This window comes from Hyposmocoma kahamanoa, unplaced genomic scaffold (genome assembly GCF_003589595.1).
Source record: "Hyposmocoma kahamanoa isolate Upper Pololo Valley unplaced genomic scaffold, ASM358959v1 93, whole genome shotgun sequence".
NCBI classification, from domain to species: Eukaryota; Metazoa; Arthropoda; class Insecta; order Lepidoptera; family Cosmopterigidae; genus Hyposmocoma; species Hyposmocoma kahamanoa.
In genome coordinates, this window is record NW_020654810.1 from 8,806,112 (window position 1) to 8,825,759 (window position 19,648).

Sequence of the window (19,648 nt, forward strand, 5' to 3'; positions counted from 1 at the left end):
AAGTATTTGAATTTAAATATTACTTTAAATTCAAATACTCAGTCTACTTCAGGTGTGAATAATTAATAACTCAATAAATTTTTTGTTAAAATCTCATGCCGAAAAAGTCAAAAACTAACTTTTTAACAGTAATCTAAATGGAAATAAGAACATTTCATAAAATTTTCGTTTAATTTACCATTATATAATACAAAACCCGTACTACTTTAAACATAGGTTTTCTGACAAGTTACTAATATTAATTCAATAAATATTTTAATAATAGTCACTACTAGTATTTTACTATAGGGATTGTGATAAATTAACACAACATTAATGTTATGCAAATGGTACAATTTGTTAAATATATACTTACTAATAATTAATTTAAAACAATACTGTCGCAAATACTGAACAGAAAAACATCAACACACACTTCCGTTATATACATTTTATCAATGAGCTTTAACATCATTACATTTTATTAAAACTTCAGCATATTTTGTGGTGGGTACTTAATTTATCCCTTTAACAAAATACTGTTTTCATACAATTGTCTTTTATCAATCATGTTTTCCTTTTCTAAATCAAAGAGAGCATTTAGAAACAATACTCAAATAATAAAAATAAGTACTGAGATAGGTAGATAGATAAATAATAGATACTAATACGCAAAATAGGCGCTTTGTCGTCGAGTTGCGGATACCAGCCCGTTGCACCAAGTACCAAGTACTGAGATTGTTTGATTGTCAACATTACAATCTACAATACTTTTTTACTTTTTATATCTTTGATCATGTCATGATAAATATTTATGTTCAAAAATAGGTAGATATCTACCTTAGTTCACAAATAAATTACAACATGGTGAGATATCACAGTGTATCCTATAACATAACAACTATTTTATAGTAATAATAAATAGGAAAAATAAACAAGATGTAAAAACTATGACCAACGTAAAATATTCGAAAATGTAAACTGCATTTCTTACATAAATATCACAAGTGTTTCAGATGGAATCAAGATAGCCGATATATTTAATACAGTCTGTTAATATTGGCTTCGGTTTCGTTATAGTAGTATTTGTCATATATCATAACTTTCTGCAGTCGAAAGTTGAGGCAAAACTACAATATTCCTATTAACCAATCACCACTGACTCATTACTGACAGACTGATTGACTGACACATTAGGAAATTATGTTACTAAAAAATTGTAAAAAAAAAAATAGATTTTGCTAATAAAATTATTCAACAGATTGGCACCTTCATATATTCATTTTCATTAATTGCACAGGGCTTTGTCCTGCCTTAGCGGCAACTTTTTCCTTGTCCAAATGTTTCATATAAGCAAGAAAACAAGTCCACACTAAGCTGCATAGACTTATAAATGGAACCCTGTTTTTTGGACGTATGAGACAAAAATTTACCATAGCTACAGCTGGCCAAACAGACGCTCCAACCTGAAATGTATATATTAAAAAGTTAAAAATTATGAGAATATTGCTCAAATGGTCTTTAATACTATGAAAATGGAATTGAAACTGACTAATCATTAACATGTACGTAGTTACTGAGTATCTACCTTGTATGTGGGCCAAAACTTTGCTTGAACCTCAGCAGCAGCTTCATTAACTGGTTTCATTTCCAAAAGACTCATACCAAAATAGAAACTGCACATCGCAAATGGTGTGTATGTAACAGTTTCCACAAATGTCTGGGAACGAGAATTCACAATTAATCTTGAATATGAATTAAGTAATTTAAAAAAATCAAATTTATATAAGTTCAACAATGGTAAATAGAAGCAAATGTATACTTGTGTTGGGAATGTAAAAAAATGTAATTGTTTAAGCATTCAACTACAACATTAGCAAACTGATCACAAGTTGTGTTTCTTACCTTGATAATTCCAACCCGTATAGATGAGCCAGGCCACATTATATTAGCTATAGTTAACCAGCTATACAACGTCGGAGCTACATAACAAGACCCATATAGACCAAAACGGGCACACCGTAACCAATCATAGTTTTCTGGAATAGGTAATACATTCATAGCTGCAGTTTAACCCGTTTTTGGACAGTACTTAAATGGTACTTAACAGTACTTACTGTACACAAAAATGTCACTACTTTTCTTTGTGCTATAGTGGTTATATTGAATCATCATAAATGTTCAATGTAAGTCATTGAATTTTGTTAGCATGCTATATATACTTCTCTGTCGAGAAGTCTTGAAACAGCAGACGGTAATTGCACAAAAAGTGTTCGGAAATCGAACTGTAAAGCCTATAATTGGTTTTTCAGATCCATATATATAGCGAAACAGGGTACCACGTACTACCATGTTCTTATATTTAATTTTACGGTAAACGCCGTAACTGTCTACGAACAGATAATTTAATCCATATATATATGGTCCATAATTATCCATATTCATTAGTCCATGACTAAACAAAATAGAAAACTACTTATTTTTGTATGATTTAAGGCATATAAGTAATATCCTATTTAATAAAACTTAATTTTTTTTTAAAGAAAACATTATATGTAATTACCACTTACCTACATTTTTCCCTTCGAATGTTTGTTGAATTAAACTAGAAATTGGCCAAATAATACCATACGAAGCCATTCCTCTTAAAAGAGGATACTTTTTAAAAGCAACTCTAATTTTACTGAAAGCACCCATTTTATTGCTTATATAAATCGCTTAGAGTGTTAATTATTACTATTATATAAGAAGCTTATTTCCATATTAATGCACGAGCACGGTCTGACCTTACATTTTTATGTTATATACGTCAATTGAATTTTGGCGTTTTTCCAAAAGGAAGCAGACGCGCAGACTGCGCAATCTGCGCACGAGTTCCTATGAATTTTTTACCGATCAGTGGTTTATTAGCAATGACATTGACATTGCAGTAAGTCACTGTGTTGCCAAAACTTAAATAATTTTATTACTTTGGTTCGAATTTTCTGCAGAAATGTATGTACGATATTTTTTGACATTCGTTTAATGCTTAGAGGATGGAAAAAAATAAAAGAAGTTTCCATAGTCTAAGGTTTAATGCTAAGTCGACTTTTAATAGTCTGTGATGCAATTTGATGTCATGATTGTCATGTCAAATCCTAAAAAAGTCTAAAATCGAAATTGAATAAAAATTGCCACAAAACATTTCGTTAACGCTGTTTCCTGTTAATTCTATATAACAAAATAACTTGTAATTTGGGAAAAAAAAACGTTTTGCTCACGTTGCACTGTGGAGTGAGTGGTAGTTTTCATAATGAATAAACTTGAAGTGACAATAGGATAGTTTAGTTTCTGTCGGAAAATAGATTAAGTGCATTACGATGTCCAGTAATTCCTTGTTGTTTTCTATCAATAATGAAGGTAAAGTTTACGCATTATCAACGAGTGGATCATGTTGGAGAGAGTTCATGTACCTTGGTTTGGAATTTAAGACGTTATCAGCTGTTCCGCATTTTCTGTGGGCAGTCGGCGGCGACCGGCAAATATACCTTCACGTACACGGATTAGAAATACCTATACGCGTAAAAGAAGAATCTTATGAGAACGAGAGATGGTTGCCTTTGGAAGGCTTCAGTAGTAGACTTCTACCTACAGACAGGTACCATTTCTCATCTCAGGATGGCACAAAGGACAGGTGCATTGATCGAATCAGATTACCTTCTATGGCTTGGCAGTGGGAGGGAGATTGGCAGCTAGAACTAACCCTAGATGGCCAGCCATTAGATCATGATGGGTGGAGCTATGCAGTAGATTTTCCTGCACAATTTGGGCCTGTCAAAAAATGGAAGTCCTGTGTGAGGAGAAGGAAATGGATAAGATACAGAAAGTTCAGTGCAATGAACTCATGGTGTGCAATAGCTCCATTGCATAAAGATCCAACACAAGAGCCTTTCATAGATATTAGCATTGGAGGGAATCAAATACCTTATGCCTCACCAGGGACATTATCGGTATGGGCAATTACAGCTCATGGCCGTGTTATGTACAGATCTGGTGTCAGTACAACTTCACCTGAAGGTCTAAAATGGATGAATGTAAGTATTCCACCTAACTGTGACATCAAACAGATTTCTGTAGGCCCTACTGGCTTGGTTTGGGCGTTGCTGTGGACAGGAAGGGCTATTGTAAGGAAAGGTATCACAAAAGATTGTCTTACAGGAGAAGCATGGTTAGAAGTTAAGTCACCAAGTGAAGCTAAACTTACAGTAATATCAGTTGGATTTAATGCTGTATGGGCTATAAGCTCTGATACACGGGTTTGGTTCCGAAAAGGTGTGGATGGAAATTCAGCAGGCTCCTCTGAAGTATCAGCCATGGGAATTGGTTGGTTAGAGATCACCGGAAATATGATCCACATATCAGTGGGAATCAATGACCAAGTTTTTGCTATTGGAGAGATAGATAAATGCATCTACTGGAGAAGTGGAATCACACCAGCAGAACAGACCGGCAAGAGATGGAGAATGGTGCAAGCCAACATGCAATTAAGCCGCACTTCTAGTACAGTTAGTGTGATCTCCTCTGCCTCTAACAGTAATAAACATCACAGCCTCAACACCCTAAATGAAGCTGCACCAGAGCTGAAGTCAAATATTAATTTGAGGAATTCTTGGGAGGAATCTCACTCTGCACCTATTGAACATACACTTCCAATAAAACCTCCAAGAGAATCCCGACCAAAAGGACAAACAAATGTTGAAAATATAGATTTAACTGGTAAGAGCTATGAGACCACTTTGAAGAATCCTAGAGCATGGAGTCCAGTAAGGAGTGTAGGGTCAGTTGTTGGCATGGAAGCACAGCCTGATAGTGATAGCAGTGTGTTTGATGTTGATTCAGGAATGTACTTTGATGATGATGTAGGACAAACGGCTTGGGGCACCTGTGACACAACATGGGCATTTGTTGATGCTGGAGCTTGCTCAGTAGATGTTATGCAAGTACCACATTGGTTTACAGATTCTCATAATGTTAGCAATACAGATCTTTCTGCTAAATGGAGACTACAAATATTAGACCTGTTAAAGAACAGAAATAATACCCATGACTTAGACATGTCACAATATGGAGTAGCTATTGAAGAGAAGGGATGGACTAGAAGTTGTGAAGCCAGATTAGTTAGTGCTATTCATTCATATGAGGATTGCATTCTATCCTTATATTGGCATGAACTAGAAAACACTGGAACTTTGTCTGTTTTCCAACCAGATGGCACAATCAAATTTATTTTAAATTTGAGAGAAGTGACCTGCATAACGTCGACATCAGAGCCAGGAAGTCCCAGAATTACCCTTTCTATTCCACATCAGAATAAAGACTCCATTACAATACAATTTATCTCTGAAATGGAACAGGAAGAATGGCTTTGTGTTCTTGTGGGTATTACATCACAAATTAACGGACTTTCAGGCAGACCATCAGCTAATTCTGTGTGGGCAGTTTCGGGTTCTGGAGACATACTCAATTGGGATCCAAAATCAAAGCAAAATCCAGAAAATGATTCACATATTAAAGAATTTCAAGTGCTTGGAAAAGACATTGTGTCTGGTTTTTCAACTGACTTGCACAATAATTTTCCTCCTGGCAGCTCTCTTAAACTCACAGGCAGCTTATTTGATGAAATACACAGATTACATGTCAACTTACAAGGTCCAGAAGTTAAGAAACAAAGACATAAAATAGAGACTGAAGTTACTGAGATACCATTCCATTTTAATATTAGATTTGATCAGAATACTGTTGTTTGTAACACAAAGATTTTTGGCAGCTGGGGTACAGAAGAGCGTCACCCATTGCCTTTAACCCGTGGTCAAGAATTTTCTATAAAGATAATATGTGATGTTCAAGGTTTTAGAGTACTTCTAAATGATAAGAGTTTCTGCTTTTATGAGCACAGACTCAGTCCAGAAAGAATAACAACTGTATCAGTGCTTGGAGCTGTGAAACTATATACTATGGAATATTGCACAACTAATCCAATCATAGGACCAGAAGATATGTATTGGCGATTGATGGGAGGTTATTTAAAGAAGGTGGAATGTTGCCAAAACGGAGTAGTTTGGGGCATATCTCATGATCATAGAGTTTGGGTTTACACTGGTGGATGGGGTGGTGGAGTTCTTAAGGGCCTTGGTGGAAATGACGGCATACATTCAATGACAGATACGCAAACCTACTGTGTGTATGAAAATCAACGCTGGAATCCTATTTCTGGTTATACATCAACTGGTTTGCCTACTGATCGTTACATGTGGAGTGATGTAACAGGGAAACTTAAACGCACCCGGGAACATACAAAATTGCTTAATCGCAATTGGCACTGGGTAAGATTTCATGAAAGCGTGTGTTGTAAATGTACTTATCAAATACACCTACTATAAAATTTATCAAATTTTTAGATATCAGAGTGGATGGTGGATTACAACACTCCAGGTGGAGTAGACAGTGATGGATGGCAATATGCAACAGATTTCCCTGCTCCATATCATGGCAAAAAAATTTTTACCGATTGCGTGCGCCGGCGACGGTGGTACAGAAAGGCACAAGTCGTCACGGAAGGCCCTTGGTCACGAGCAGGCAGCACTGCTTTATTGGATATTACTTTATGGGTAACGCCAACTAATATAGAACAAAACATCTCTCACGTCCAGTAGTGGTATCGCTTTCATTACTGCAGGATAAAACGAAATTGTCTTAAGCATTTATGCTAAAACATGAGCACTGAACACGAAATGCTGAATTAAATTTTTTTTTTCAGTAGTTTCAAATTGATTCTGCATTTCAGAGTGAAAATGACGAAGTCGCAATCTGGGCTATCACGTTAGGTGGTGAAGCTATTTTTCGAACTGGGGTAACCACTGCCACACCTGCCGTAAGTATTTCCATCCATATTCTGTTAAAGCGTGATTGATAAAGCAAGCACCTTACTATAAAAAGCTTAGTAACTGACGTATGAATTTCCTTGTATGAATTTTAGGGTGTACACTGGGAACATGTAAACAGCCCGCAAGCTCTAGTTGCAATCAGTATATGCAACAACATTATATGGTCGATTGGTCGAAAAGGAGAACTATACTATCGAGATGGCGTATCCAAGGATAATCCAGGCGGCACTGTCTGGAAGCTTATAGAGGCACCAAATTGCAATATTCCATATGTACATAAAACAAGTGGAGGCGTTAAATCTGTTTCGCTGACAAATTGCGCCGCCTGGGTCGTACTTTCCAATGGTGCTGTTGCTGTAAGAACTGACATAACAAAGCAGCAGCAAGACGGCAAGCAGTGGAAGTGTTTGTCAGGTAATAATGTACTGATGCTGCTGAAGACCCTTGCTTTACAAGGTCAGTTAAAAGGGTCAAAGGGTGTGAACAAGCGGAAGGATAGTCATTCCCAAAGATATGATAGAGGTACAGTACTTGCATGAAATGTAGTTTAGGTGTCATAGGCATATATGCTATTCAAGAGCGTGGTTAAGCAATATGATACGTTGTTATTGACTGGATGGATAACTGGTATTAAAACAAAATATAAGTTTCGAATGAAACTAATAGACTATTGTGAAGTATGACAGCAATAGTGAAGTAGAATTCTAAAATAGTATTGCATGTTTATTTATAATAACTAATAAATGAGAAAGAAAATGAATGATTATCCTTTTGGCGCGCGTTAAAATATATTTGTAGTATATTTAAATTTCTTTGCTAATGTTTGTTTGTGTATGTACCCGACACCCTCGTGGAAATTGCTAAACGACCTTCTATTGACTTTATTATTACTAATAATAGCAGTTACATACCTATTATAATGTACATGTGTTTTTAGATTGCGAAATGACTTTCAAGCACGTGTCTTGTATGGATCACGAAGTGTGGGCGGTGAGTTCCGACGGGGCGATTCAAAGACGGCTCGGCGTCACCGCAGACAACCCCGTCGGCATTGCGTGGCAGCGTGTACTTTCCGGTTCATTTGTACACGTCACTTCAAGAGGTTATCCTCAATAACCAAAGACTTTCTAATACGTTTAGTGCTAACTTATCCTGAAGTACTCAAATAAGATATTTATGAGACGGCAGCTCTCAAGAATTGCGTGTATATTGCTGAAAGGCTAACAGCGACCACTTTGAAGGATTGTATTAGCTGTTGTAACTAAATTGCATAAATCATCCAATCGTGTCGACAGCGTTTCGGAGAAGTATCAGCAGATTCAAAATCTTTATTCTGTTCGAACCAGATTGTGGTATATGATATTCGACGATTAGGTACTACCGCAATTGTACATACAAAAGGATGAACATACCATCTTGCGCCTACAGCGCACCATTTGCTCAGTGCTCTATCTCACCTCCTTCGTACTCTAGTGCTCTGCTAACATCTTGTGGTCGCATAATCATATGTATCATGGGAAGGCGACGGAATTTATCGTTCGAATATAAAACTATGTTCATTTTCAGTATTGGATCATGTCTTAATAATACTCTGTATAAATGTGAAGGCTGGTTTGTGTAATTATAATTTTACGTACAAAAATAATTATCACACAAACTTATGATCTGCTTATGTTGATGAATCTTCCGAATAAAGTATTTTTCGAGGCATTTTTAAAAATTACGTGTGATATTAAGTTACATAAACATTCGATTTAAAACATTCCTTTTTTCAATTAAGTTTTAAGGACAAGTTAATCGTAATATTAAGAATTAGCGTTAAGAGTTTAATTTTCTAGTCAATCTTATGTTTCATTATAAAAACTTTTACTAGAATAAATTTAAGTGAAAATGTAGCAGTCATATACCAAGATTATAAAGCTTGTGCTTGGGGAAATAAATGATATTATATAATATTGATATACTTTATTTATAATGTATTTTATTGGAATAGCTCAACACACCAGTCGTAAAATCAATTCATCAAAAACAATTTTAAGGAAAAATGGACAGCAAATTTGGAACTATACATTTCGGTATTGCTTCCACGTAATAGCAAGCCACAGTTTCCAATATTTAAGGCTTAACGAACGTATTATTACAGGACGTAACGAAAAACATTATTCTATCAATAAACTGAAGTATAATGAAAATCTAGTATTTACTACGGTGTGGTCAAATTGATCCACTAGAAAGCAAAGGTCTCCTCAAAATCACTCCCAAACTTTACGATACAAGTGTTCCCATTAGCAAACATGTGTGCTGTTAGTTACAACTGTTCACAAGGAATGTATAGATATGTCAACCGATATTTTTACAAAAAGTATTTGATGACGTAAATTACGTGCTAATATTGATATTGTAAAAGGAATGGAGAAGGCTCTTTTCCGTTAATAGAAATTCCCAAACTAAATTAACAATATAATAAGCCAATAACAGGAGTTCTTTCAAGATATACAAACCTGGCAAAGACAAAACGACAGAAATGAAACGAATCCGTCGTACCACGCTCTAATTTAATATTGATAGTACATAATAAAATTACAACATATAATCTAGCTCATATCTAACATAGTGGTTGTTAGGGTCGTTTTGTAACCGCGGGTAACCGGCCACGAGCGCGTCTTGCCCGCCAATGTAAAGGGTGTTGTAGATTTTCCAGTACACATCGCGAACTTTACGAGCTGGATGGAATAGACCCTGGAAATAATAAAATAGAAAATTAGCCGATTGAAGTTTGTTACGAATGATATACGAAATGAACTTTGTAATTTTATCTATACTTGTAAATTAGTTTAAATTTCAGCCTAAGATTACAGGAAAACACAAAAGTGGGCATGCAGAACTTCTGATTTTTCTCGGCCGTTGAGAAAATCTTTTTGTATTTTTATGTAAAGTAGGAAGCAAACGAGCAGAGGAACCACTTGATGGGAGGTGCTCATCGTCGCCCATGGACATCTGCAACATCAGAGTAACTGCCTACGCCTTGCCAACCTTGGAGAGGCCTGTTGACTCGCTCTTTGAAGAACCCCACGTCACGGTGCAAGAAAATACTTCAGTGGGGACACCATTCCACATCTTGCGGGTCTGAACGTGATGCCTGCGTGGTCTTAGAGCGCTTTCAAATTAGTGGCGCCACTACTCATTTTCATAAAATATTTAGAAGTGCAGTTGCAGCGCCAATGTCGACCTTGAAAGTTCGTGGAATTAAATCTATTTGCCAAGTTTTATTGAAAGCTGTCACCAGAAAGTGCGCGAAACCGGATTCATCTACTACTTTGCCACCCTTAGAAGTGGAATATTTTTAGGCAACGCAAGTAGGTAATTGTTTGTAATAAACTATAACCTATACATACATTATAATTATCTTTCACGGGAAACGAGTAATTCGTTTTTCGATTCTGAGACAATACACTTTTTGACTTAATGCACTATTGTATTAGCAGTGCGATAGTGTTCAAATTTAAATGGGACTAATGAGGTACCGTCTTTCCAACAAAAAAAGAACCATCAAAATCGGTTCACAAATGCGGGAGTTATCGCGTAACAGTACATACAAAAAAAAAGACGAATTAAGAACCTCCAGTTTTTTGAAGCCTGTTATAAATTATTGAAGCGCTGTAGACGTGCGGCTGAAGCGCCACAGTCGCGCCTCTGCAGCGCTTCTACGAGTGTCTAATTTGAAGGTGCTCTTAGAATGCCAGGCATCAAGGACGTGGGGATGGGCTCTACTGGTTTGCTTTGCGTATTCTAGCAATTTCCGGTAAATAAGACTGAAGGAGGTAACCTACCTGTAAAGCATACTGCAGTATCTTGATAGGACCGAGTGCGACTCGCATGCCTTCAACGGCGTCCATAAACGCTTGTACAAGATGCGGCGAAGTCTCAAATATATTGGGCCACACGTGGTTCAATAAGTGCACCAGCGCGTCTTCGCAACCGAACCCGAACACGCCGAGAGCCATGTGTTTTATCGCTGCGCACGCCGTTTGCCGGTGCACTAGATCTCTAAAAAATTTGTAATTAATGTAAATTAGTTTAGTGGTTACTCAAATATATTACCTACAATATACAAGTTGTACTAAAAATATGTAATTCTCAAAAAAAAGTTTTTTTACTTATAGACCCTTGTAAAACACACTACTTGTACACTTGTAAAATGCAAATGGATTTTCAGATAGGTTTATGAAGTTATATTTGTTTAATTAGTAGAGCCAGAATGGACACAAATGTTAATAAAAGCGTATCAGAAATAAGTAAAAATATACACACCTGTCCATAAGGGCATCTTCAAGCAACGGACATACAGCGTAAATATAGTCCTTGCCCATTTCGCCGATGTACTCGAACAAGAACGACAGTGATTTCAGTACACCATTTTGCACGTTTAATTCTGGTACTCTGTACTCGTTCATCAGAGCCGGAAGGACTGTGAACGGGGAACACGTTTCCGCTACTATGGCAATGGCGACTGTTGTACATACTCTGTGAAAGATAAATAAAAAATATTAATTTATAGCCAAAATTGCACTGATACATGTAAATAATTATTTACATTACATTATTTATGAGCCCAATTGGGCGCTTGGAATAACTGAAATCAGCATTAGGTTGATATTGGTGAATATTAATCATTAGTTCTACTGTGAATAAAAGATTAGAATAATTGCGGTCAACAATAGTCTACCTGTTTTGTCGTTCTTGTACTTTCAAGTTATTGAGTAAAGTTGCCAAAACATCGTGTGGGCCGATGGCTTTGGCGATGTAGCCGAAAGTATTGACAGTAGCTCGTCTGATGGCCTTTTTGTGCGCCTTGAGAAGCTCCAATAACTCGAAGCATATTCTCATCCACTCCCTGGCTGACACAAACTCAGGCCCTCGATCTGCGATGCGACCGACTAGGTCAATGCAATTCTCTTGTACTTTCTCGTGTCTGTGAAAGGTAAATGACACGTTAAAGTTGTATAGTCAATGTGGCTAAAAACATATTTAAAGTTTGATAAAGATTCCAGTTTGCATAAATATAGTATATAAAAGAAGTATTTATATAAATCAGTATTATTTACTTATTAATAGTAAAAAAATGGGATAGAGGTGCTTGGATTGAAATTTTTCGACAAAAGAAAATCACCTAAAAGTCGCTAAAGAAATAATCGGCGCCGTGATGAAATTACGCAAAAAAAGTAACTCACCTGTTCTTAAGAATCGGTGTAAGCCTGGGCAAAAGATCTTTAATAGGCGGTGTCATCTTAGTCATACCGATGACGTTGACAATTGCTTTGAGAGCGCCCAAGATCGATCCCAGAACTTCGGGATATTCTTCTCCGAGGTACTCGTATAGCACGACTCCGAGATGTCCCATGAGTTTTTCCTGTTAGAAAAGAGGTAGACTGTTTTAACCAATGTGTTTATTGTAAATCCATTATTATTAAAGATTTAAAGAAAGTAAAATAATAATAATAATATTTAGTAAAATAAATAATGCTGAAAAATCCTAAATCCAAAAAAGGTTATTAAATAAGTAGCTGCTTTTACAAATATTTTATTCGAGAAAAAACGATGAACCAAAAACAGGACCAATGATTTGTCAACATATGATTATACATACATATGATATGATTCACAGTTACGTCCTTACCTCCTGACAAGTTTTCATGACGACAGCAATCCGCGAAATCAAGTCCGCGGCCTGCTGGCGCACCTTAGCGGATTTGTTGTTCATCCGCCACAAAATAATACCGCAGATTTGCGGCAGGTACGGCTTCACGCGCTTGCCTAGCTGATTCACGATCGTGCCGAATCCGTTCAGCATAACTACGTCCTGCGAATTGAAATATATGCTACAATTATTTTACGTTGCAATCTTAATAAATTAAAAAATCAATATATAGCTATAGGACAACAACCAGAGTCATACCCAGCTAGATATTAATCTAACCTGCATCTAAATGACAAACAACATTGGAAATTGAGACCCAGGAATAAAGCATTAACGGCTAACCCTGCCGTTAGCCGTTAATGTGTTATTATTTATACACTACAACATACTAAACACTCACCTCCGTAGTCTGTTCTTGGAATGCATAAAGTATGCCGTCAATGAGCGCCTCCTCGAGCTTGGAATCGATGTCTGCTGCACCGAGGTTAGCGAGGATCTTCTCGATCGATTCCATCACCATCTTCCTGTACTGTTCATTATCGTCCTTCAAGTCGTCAACGATGCGGTTTATTATTTCTGATGCGCCCACCTGAATTACAAATAAAACTTTAGACTTCAAAAAAGGGACCTTCTCGGTTTTCCTCATGTGTACATGCGTATGTTTTTCTGCTACTCTCTATTATTTTAAAAGTAATAAAAATAACTTTTTTGGACGAGAATATAACGGGAGAAAACTGTCGATATGTACAAAATAGTTAGATCGAAACTACAACAGTGGCTTTTCCGACCATAATCACTTCTGTTTTAAATTTAAGTATAATGACGAAGAACAGCTATCCCTGGCGACTATAAGTCAAATTTTTTGGATCCAATCAAAAGTGATTTAAAAATAGATCACAACATTTGATTCTCTTGTTACATGCAATGGGTTTAGAGCTTAATAAGTTTAAAAAAAACTAACGTACTTTGTTTGCAATCTCAACCGTAGTATCAACAAGCTGGCGGTAGTTACGCCTGTCCAATGCCATTCGGTGGTTCCAGAAATGTTTGAAGAAGTGTGGTAGGATCTCGTCCATGATGTACTGGGGTTCCACGCCGTCGGTGCCACAGCACTGCTTCACTACCTGTGATTTATCAATAATCACATAATTCAGTTAATTATGAACTTTTCGACGCAGAAATCAGAACAACAAACAGTAGACAATGAAAGGAAATGTTTGTATTGTCGATAGAGGTTTAAAAATAGACATATACTTTAACTGTATTTAAAAATCTCAAATCTTAAACTAATAGTTAATAGCCTTTAACCACTTCCACGCAGGTACGGAGTCATGATAGAAATAAAACATATATTGACCGATATATTATGGTTATGACTGTGAGGTTTATTGGATTGGATGCGCTGTATTTTGTTGATAAATTATTCAGTAACTGTAGAGCTCCTTGTGAGAGAGTTCGTCCAGGCAAGTACTGCCACCTTACCTATTTCTGCCACCAAGCAGTAATGTTCACATTCCTGCGTTCCGGTTTTGAAAGGTAAGGGTGCTGGTAAAATTACAGGCACATGGGACTTGTCAACTTGTCTCAGGATGTCGGGGGCAGTGGCCGTGCTTCTCAGATCTTTGTGTTTTAATGCTCTGAGTGGCACTATTATGGACAGGCGAGTCGCTTACCACTAGGCGCACGACTTGTTCGTCCCGGCACTTAGTAGTATTATAAAAAAAGTTTCAGTTGATGGTTTCATTATTGGTCGATACCTATACAAAAAATTCAAATTAAACAAGTAAAATACCTTCAATACAATCTTCTTCATTTCCTCATCAGGGGACTGGAACTCTCTGATCAAAATAAGCATCACTTCTCTGGTATAGTAATTAGCGTACTCAGCGTCCATAAGTGGAATGAGGTATCCAATGGCCTTTAAGAAGGCGGCTAGACCTTTGCCGCGATGTGTACGGATACCTTTCCACAGAGGCTTTAGTACAGAGTCGAAGGATTCAATACCGTATGGCGTAGCCGCTTCAGCCAGAGCGGCGCTCGCTAGAGCTGTGATTGTACGAACTTTTTGTTGCTCATCTACTAGTCCTGTAAAAAGAATAAAATAGGTTTTTGTTTAGTGCATGACGAATGACGACAAATCATTGTCAAATTAAGTGTCACAACATGTGAAGGGATGTGAGGTCAAAATGTGTCGTCCTGAGTGATAATATACATTACAGCCTCCAAGTGGGTTCATCTGCTGGGATCCTGTTATACTTACTCATTACTTTTCTGACTAACCATAGAAAAGAATACTTACCGTGTTCAATAATTTCGACAAGCGACTTCAAATGTGGCAATATAGCGCATCCCATAAGAATGGCGATCTGTTGCACAATCTTGATGCCGGTATGACGTGCTTGCCATGACTTCTTCGAGCGACACACGGCTTTTAAAAACGGCAGGAGTGAGGGGATACCTACAAAAAAGTATAAGTAAATTATTAACATTTCAAATACATTGCGTTAAGTTAGTGCGCCTAGGAAAAGGAAAAGTGGTTTTTTTGGTCAATAAAATTGATTACTATATCATTATTTATTTATTTCTTATTTTTTTTAATATAATATCAAATGTCGGGGCGAACAAGTCATGCGCGTGATGGTAAGCTACACGCCTGTCCATAACAGTTGCAGTGCCACTCAGAGCTTTAAAGCGCCAAAATCTTGAGGGGCACTGCCACTCCGCCCGTCACCCTGAAGGCAAGGCAAAAAAGGCAGGGCCAAGGGAGCTGGTGAAATTACAGGCACATAGGTCTTTTCAATTAATGTCTCAGGGCGACTGGCGCAGTGGCGGTGCCTCTAAAATCTTTGAGATTTAAAGCTCTCGAGTGCCACTGCAACTGTCGCAGGCGTGTCGCTTACCATCAGGCGCACGACTCGTTTAGTATCATAAAAAACGTGACATGTAACGAAATATAAAAAACTAAAATATTTAATTTAAATTGTAACGTCATTGCAGTACTGCCAAATTTTACTTGCAACAATTTAAGGGCCCAAAAACACCCTATTCAGCGTCTACTAGAAATTTAACAAAATGTACCATATTTAGCTTCCACTGAAAATTACCTGAACACAAGAGTAATGGAGTAGCTTTTATCGTAAATATTAATTAATTTTTATATATATTATTATTGTCGAATTTTGTACACATTCACTTAAAGAAATAATAAAGAGTTGGGCAGATACATACATACAAATATTACAACCAATGTGAAAATAAGCGTGTACTATAAGAAATGTACCGATATTCCAACTAAACGTAGACTCAAATATCCGTAATTCCGAAAACAGATTTATAAAAGTTTTTTAACCGTTACGCTTTCGAGTAATTTTGATGCTTTTCACAAAGACAAAATTAGCTTTTCTTTTGTAATATTCCTAAAAAATACATTTGGCATTACGAAAATTCGAGCTAACGTCATTCGGGCAAACGTATTTTCTGACTTCTGATAGGTAATCCCAAGCCGTAAAACGGATACAACAATATTTTGTTACTTATTGCAAACGTTTAATAAAAAAATCATTTTAAAAATAAGATTAAAATCAAAGCGACTCTATAGTTTCTTTGTTCTAAATATTGCAATCGCTTGTGGTTCGAACAATTGAAAATGACCAAGAAGTTTATATAAGCTTCTTGAAATTGAGGTAATGGGTCTCTTTCCATCTTTTGCGCATGCAATGTGTAGAAAAAGGACAGTTAGCTATTTGATTATTTTGTGTGCTTTTGTAATTTATATTTACGATTAAAATATATGTAAATTAAATACCATACAACTGTACAAAATAACACTTTTAAATGAGAACTATCATAACACAATATATTTGTTTAGTGAAAATATGATACAAAAACCTGATTTTACACTTTATTTCAGTAGTTTTTACAAGTTATTATTATAAATGGTACTACATGATTGACAACCGCGCTGTCAGTCGAACAAACAAAGACTGTTGCGCGATTGACGCTCTGTATGTGATTTAAACGCCCTATAGGTGCGGACACTTTTTAGCGCGAACCAGACGTCCATTTATTGGTAGGTCAATGCCTACCTACCACACAGTGATTACGAGATCTCGGGCAATTCCAGCCTAGACGCAGCGATCGTAGTCAAATTACGTAAGTAGATACATAGATTTAAAAAAGCTCTTATAACACCAATATTTAAATCAGGGGATAAAAATCTCCCCACAAATCGGCCAATATCAATACTTCCAACTCTCTCAAAAGTTTTAGAAAAATCAGTGAATAAAAGAATATATCAATATGTAGAGAAAAATAATTTATTTGCAGACAGTCAATACGGTTTCCGTTCAAACCGCTATAGTGAAGATGCTGTATTAAAACTAACATCACTTGTTGCCACATACCTAGGTACAAAGGTGAAAAATGTATCGGTGTCTTTCTCGATCTGCAGAAAGCATTTGATACGATTTCTGTACCAATCCTGTTAACCCGGCTTGAAAACATTGGTATTAGAGGAAACCAGTGGCACTGGTTCAATGACTATCTACATAATCGATCGCAAAGTATACGCTTAGGCGCACACTTCAGTGACGAAATGACAAATTCATACGGAATTCCTCAAAGTAGCTCTCTTAGTGCATCGTTATTTATTATTTATATAAATGAGTTATGCGAGATGCAACTTGATAATGCAGAGATTATTATGTTTGCTGACGACACAGTTATAATCTTTCATGGTGACAATTGGCAGAGTACTCATTCTCGAGCTGAGATTGGCATGGCCAAAGTAACCTCTTGGTTCGAAGACAATCTACTGTCATTAAACACAACAAAAAATAAATATTTATGTTTCAGCAAAACTGCTGCTTTATCACCAGACAGTTCATTTACAGTTAAAATTCATACCTACCCATGTAATAGATCACTCATTGATACTAACACTGTGTGCTCATGCATAACTCTCGAAAGAACAACCACACTCAGATATTTAGGCGTACATCTTGAACAACACTTACGTTGGGACTCACATGTAACTCTGATTTCAGCACCGTATCAGGAGGCTAATATATATGTTCAAAAATTTAAAACAAGTGGCGGATCATAAATTACTAATACAAGTTTATAAAGCTCTCGGCGAGTCAATTGTAACATATTGCATATGTACTTGGGGCAGCGCTGCCAAGACACAATTAACAGAAGCGGAAAGAGCGCAAAGAGTCGTACTAAAAGTCTTGTTGAAACTTCCATATAGATGTCCGACCTCTCAATGGTATGAAAAATCTCAAGCACTAAGTATAAGAAAAATGTTTACGCCGTTACCATAAACAAATCATTCCCTCCTTACCTGTCACTAGTCAAAGACGCAATCTCTGCCCAGTCCCATTTACAAAGAGTAAAATTTGAACAAAGACAATACAGTTTCATAGCGCCTCGTATTTACAATGTGCTAAGTAAAAAGGTAAAAAATATCAAAAAGTCCAATAACCGTCAATTTAAGATACTCCTTAAGAAATTGTTAGAATCTCACGACTATGATGGTATAGAAAAATTATTACAGATTGTCACCTAACACATAAATTCGAAATTCACAGTATCACAAAAAAAAACATTAATAAAATTGCACTTCAACATGACACATCACACACACACACACACACACGCACGCACGCACGTACGCACGCACGCACGCACGCAGGCACGCACGCACGCACGCACGCACGCACGCACGCACGCACGCACGCACGCACGCACGCACGCACGCACGCACTTTCAACAAAACATACTAACAATAATTTTCCAATGTATTTAAAACTAATTTAACAACAGTTAATTTTCATTTTGCTTACTTTATAACTATTTAAGTGATCGAGTATATAACCAAAAATAGAGAAGAAATGTCTGTTAACGCGTAACGCCATCAAGCGGCAGCGCGATCCAACTCGAACCATGGCGGGGGGAGGCGAGCGGCGCGAGGGGAATCAAGGGTCATCATTCGACGACATATCTCATAACCATACGCATTGTACTTTGTTCTTTTTCATACATTTTAAAAATAAATACATCAGTCAAATTTAATTAAAAATAATTCATTGAAGACCATACAACCATCTACTATCATACCTTAAAATAAAATAAAGGAAGGAAACCTGCCTGGCTGCCTACGGACAAGCATCAACAATGTCTTTTAAATTTGTTTGAAAACTATTCTACCATATCATTACTGTGACAACTGCGCTCCGATTGGCCAGTCCGAGTTCGAAACAATTGACGAGTGTCGTCAACTGTTTCACTTCAAATCGACCAGTTAACTTGAGCTTTCCTATAATAGACGAAAATTGCAAAATTACATATTTAATATTTAATTACTGATGAAACGTGATTCCGTTTGTTTTGTAATTAGATGTTTTGCTGTTTTTCCTACACCACCGAACAGCACGGCATTGTTAGAGATATTATCTTTATTACAATAAATACAGAATATTTTTTGGAATATACGGAGACGTACACACAGGTCAGTAGTTGGCCTGTCTATATTTCAGTGCAAAGGAGAGTTGATATTTATAAGAGCTGTATCGCTAATGTGTTACCATGAATACATGGGCCTTATTTCGTCTCTATTTCTGGTTATATACTCCATTATTTAAGTACACACATCCTTTTGTAATTGTATAACTACATGTGTCTTCATATCTTATGCCTATCTTTCTTCGATCTGCTAAGAGGTGTAAGGGTGAGAGCCTGGTGCTCTATAACACAGGTTAATCCTAGCATAGACACCAGACTTTCACAAACGAAACAGGGTTCGGGAATATGTGAGGACCATAGGCATATAAGTTTCTTTTGTGAAGGTAATAAAGACATTTTCATACTATGTATTCTTATTCTATTTTTAAATGTAACCAACAGTGTACAAGCTGTAAACTTAAACTGTTATCATGTGAAAACAAAACTTTTTTTCACGTCTCGTGCTCTTAAAGTTCGTATTTATGCTGAGTGTGGGCTGCATAAAATAGGATTTTATGCTCTAGTGCATAAAATAGGATTTTAT

The 19,648-nt window shown here is 36.6% G+C and overlaps 3 protein-coding genes across 4 annotated transcripts in view; 1 reads left to right on the forward strand and 2 right to left on the reverse strand.

Annotated features, from left to right (window-relative positions):
• Positions 1-277: 277 nt before the first annotated feature.
• LOC113237388 (mpv17-like protein 2) lies at positions 278-7,844 on the reverse strand. Of its 2 annotated transcripts, none has more exons than XM_026473819.1 (4): positions 2,550-2,753; positions 1,885-2,018; positions 1,568-1,699; positions 278-1,445 (listed from the first exon to the last, which is right to left on the reverse strand). In XM_026473819.1, exons 1-4 carry the CDS (start codon positions 2,674-2,676, stop codon positions 1,251-1,253), a joined length of 588 nt encoding a protein of 195 aa, XP_026329604.1. In that variant the 5' UTR covers positions 2,677-2,753; the 3' UTR covers positions 278-1,250. The 2 variants fall into 2 exon arrangements, with proteins under 2 accessions (XP_026329604.1, XP_026329605.1); XM_026473820.1 differs by lacking the exon at positions 2,550-2,753 and adding an exon at positions 7,814-7,844 and having other exon boundaries at positions 279-1,445.
• LOC113237387 (tectonin beta-propeller repeat-containing protein) lies at positions 3,339-8,749 on the forward strand. The gene is made up of 5 exons (XM_026473818.1): positions 3,339-6,341; positions 6,417-6,626; positions 6,803-6,889; positions 6,995-7,316; positions 7,840-8,749. Exons 1-5 carry the CDS (start codon positions 3,339-3,341, stop codon positions 8,016-8,018), a joined length of 3,801 nt encoding a protein of 1,266 aa, XP_026329603.1. The 3' UTR covers positions 8,019-8,749.
• Positions 8,750-9,379: 630 nt separating this feature from the next.
• LOC113237145 (splicing factor 3B subunit 1) overlaps positions 9,380-19,648 on the reverse strand; it is a 37,557-nt gene continuing 27,288 nt past the window's right edge. The window contains exons 12-21 of the mRNA XM_026473444.1: positions 14,900-15,058; positions 14,393-14,685; positions 13,566-13,724; positions 13,001-13,189; positions 12,580-12,762; positions 12,134-12,312; positions 11,629-11,874; positions 11,214-11,426; positions 10,733-10,949; positions 9,380-9,641 (exon numbers count right to left, since the gene is read on the reverse strand). Of these exons, the coding sequence (XP_026329229.1) occupies positions 9,483-9,641; positions 10,733-10,949; positions 11,214-11,426; positions 11,629-11,874; positions 12,134-12,312; positions 12,580-12,762; positions 13,001-13,189; positions 13,566-13,724; positions 14,393-14,685; positions 14,900-15,058 (1,997 nt within the window). The 3' untranslated portion in view covers positions 9,380-9,482. The remainder of the gene's footprint in view (positions 9,642-10,732; positions 10,950-11,213; positions 11,427-11,628; positions 11,875-12,133; positions 12,313-12,579; positions 12,763-13,000; positions 13,190-13,565; positions 13,725-14,392; positions 14,686-14,899; positions 15,059-19,648) is intronic.

Excerpts from the sequence above, each read along its gene's own strand:
- LOC113237388 (XM_026473819.1), bottom strand. The coding sequence starts at position 2,676 with ATGGGTGCTTTCAGTAAAATTAGAGTTGCTTTTAAAAAGTATCCTCTT. Across the intron at positions 2,019-2,549 it reads ATTCGAAGGGAAAAATGTAG|AAAACTATGATTGGTTACGG; the intron begins GTAAGTGGTAAT and ends TACCTATTCCAG. Across the intron at positions 1,700-1,884 it reads TACGGGTTGGAATTATCAAG|ACATTTGTGGAAACTGTTAC; the intron begins GTAAGAAACACA and ends TCTCGTTCCCAG.
- LOC113237387 (XM_026473818.1), top strand. The coding sequence starts at position 3,339 with ATGTCCAGTAATTCCTTGTTGTTTTCTATCAATAATGAAGGTAAAGTT. Across the intron at positions 6,342-6,416 it reads TTAATCGCAATTGGCACTGG|ATATCAGAGTGGATGGTGGA; the intron begins GTAAGATTTCAT and ends TCAAATTTTTAG. Across the intron at positions 6,627-6,802 it reads TATTGGATATTACTTTATGG|AGTGAAAATGACGAAGTCGC; the intron begins GTAACGCCAACT and ends TCTGCATTTCAG.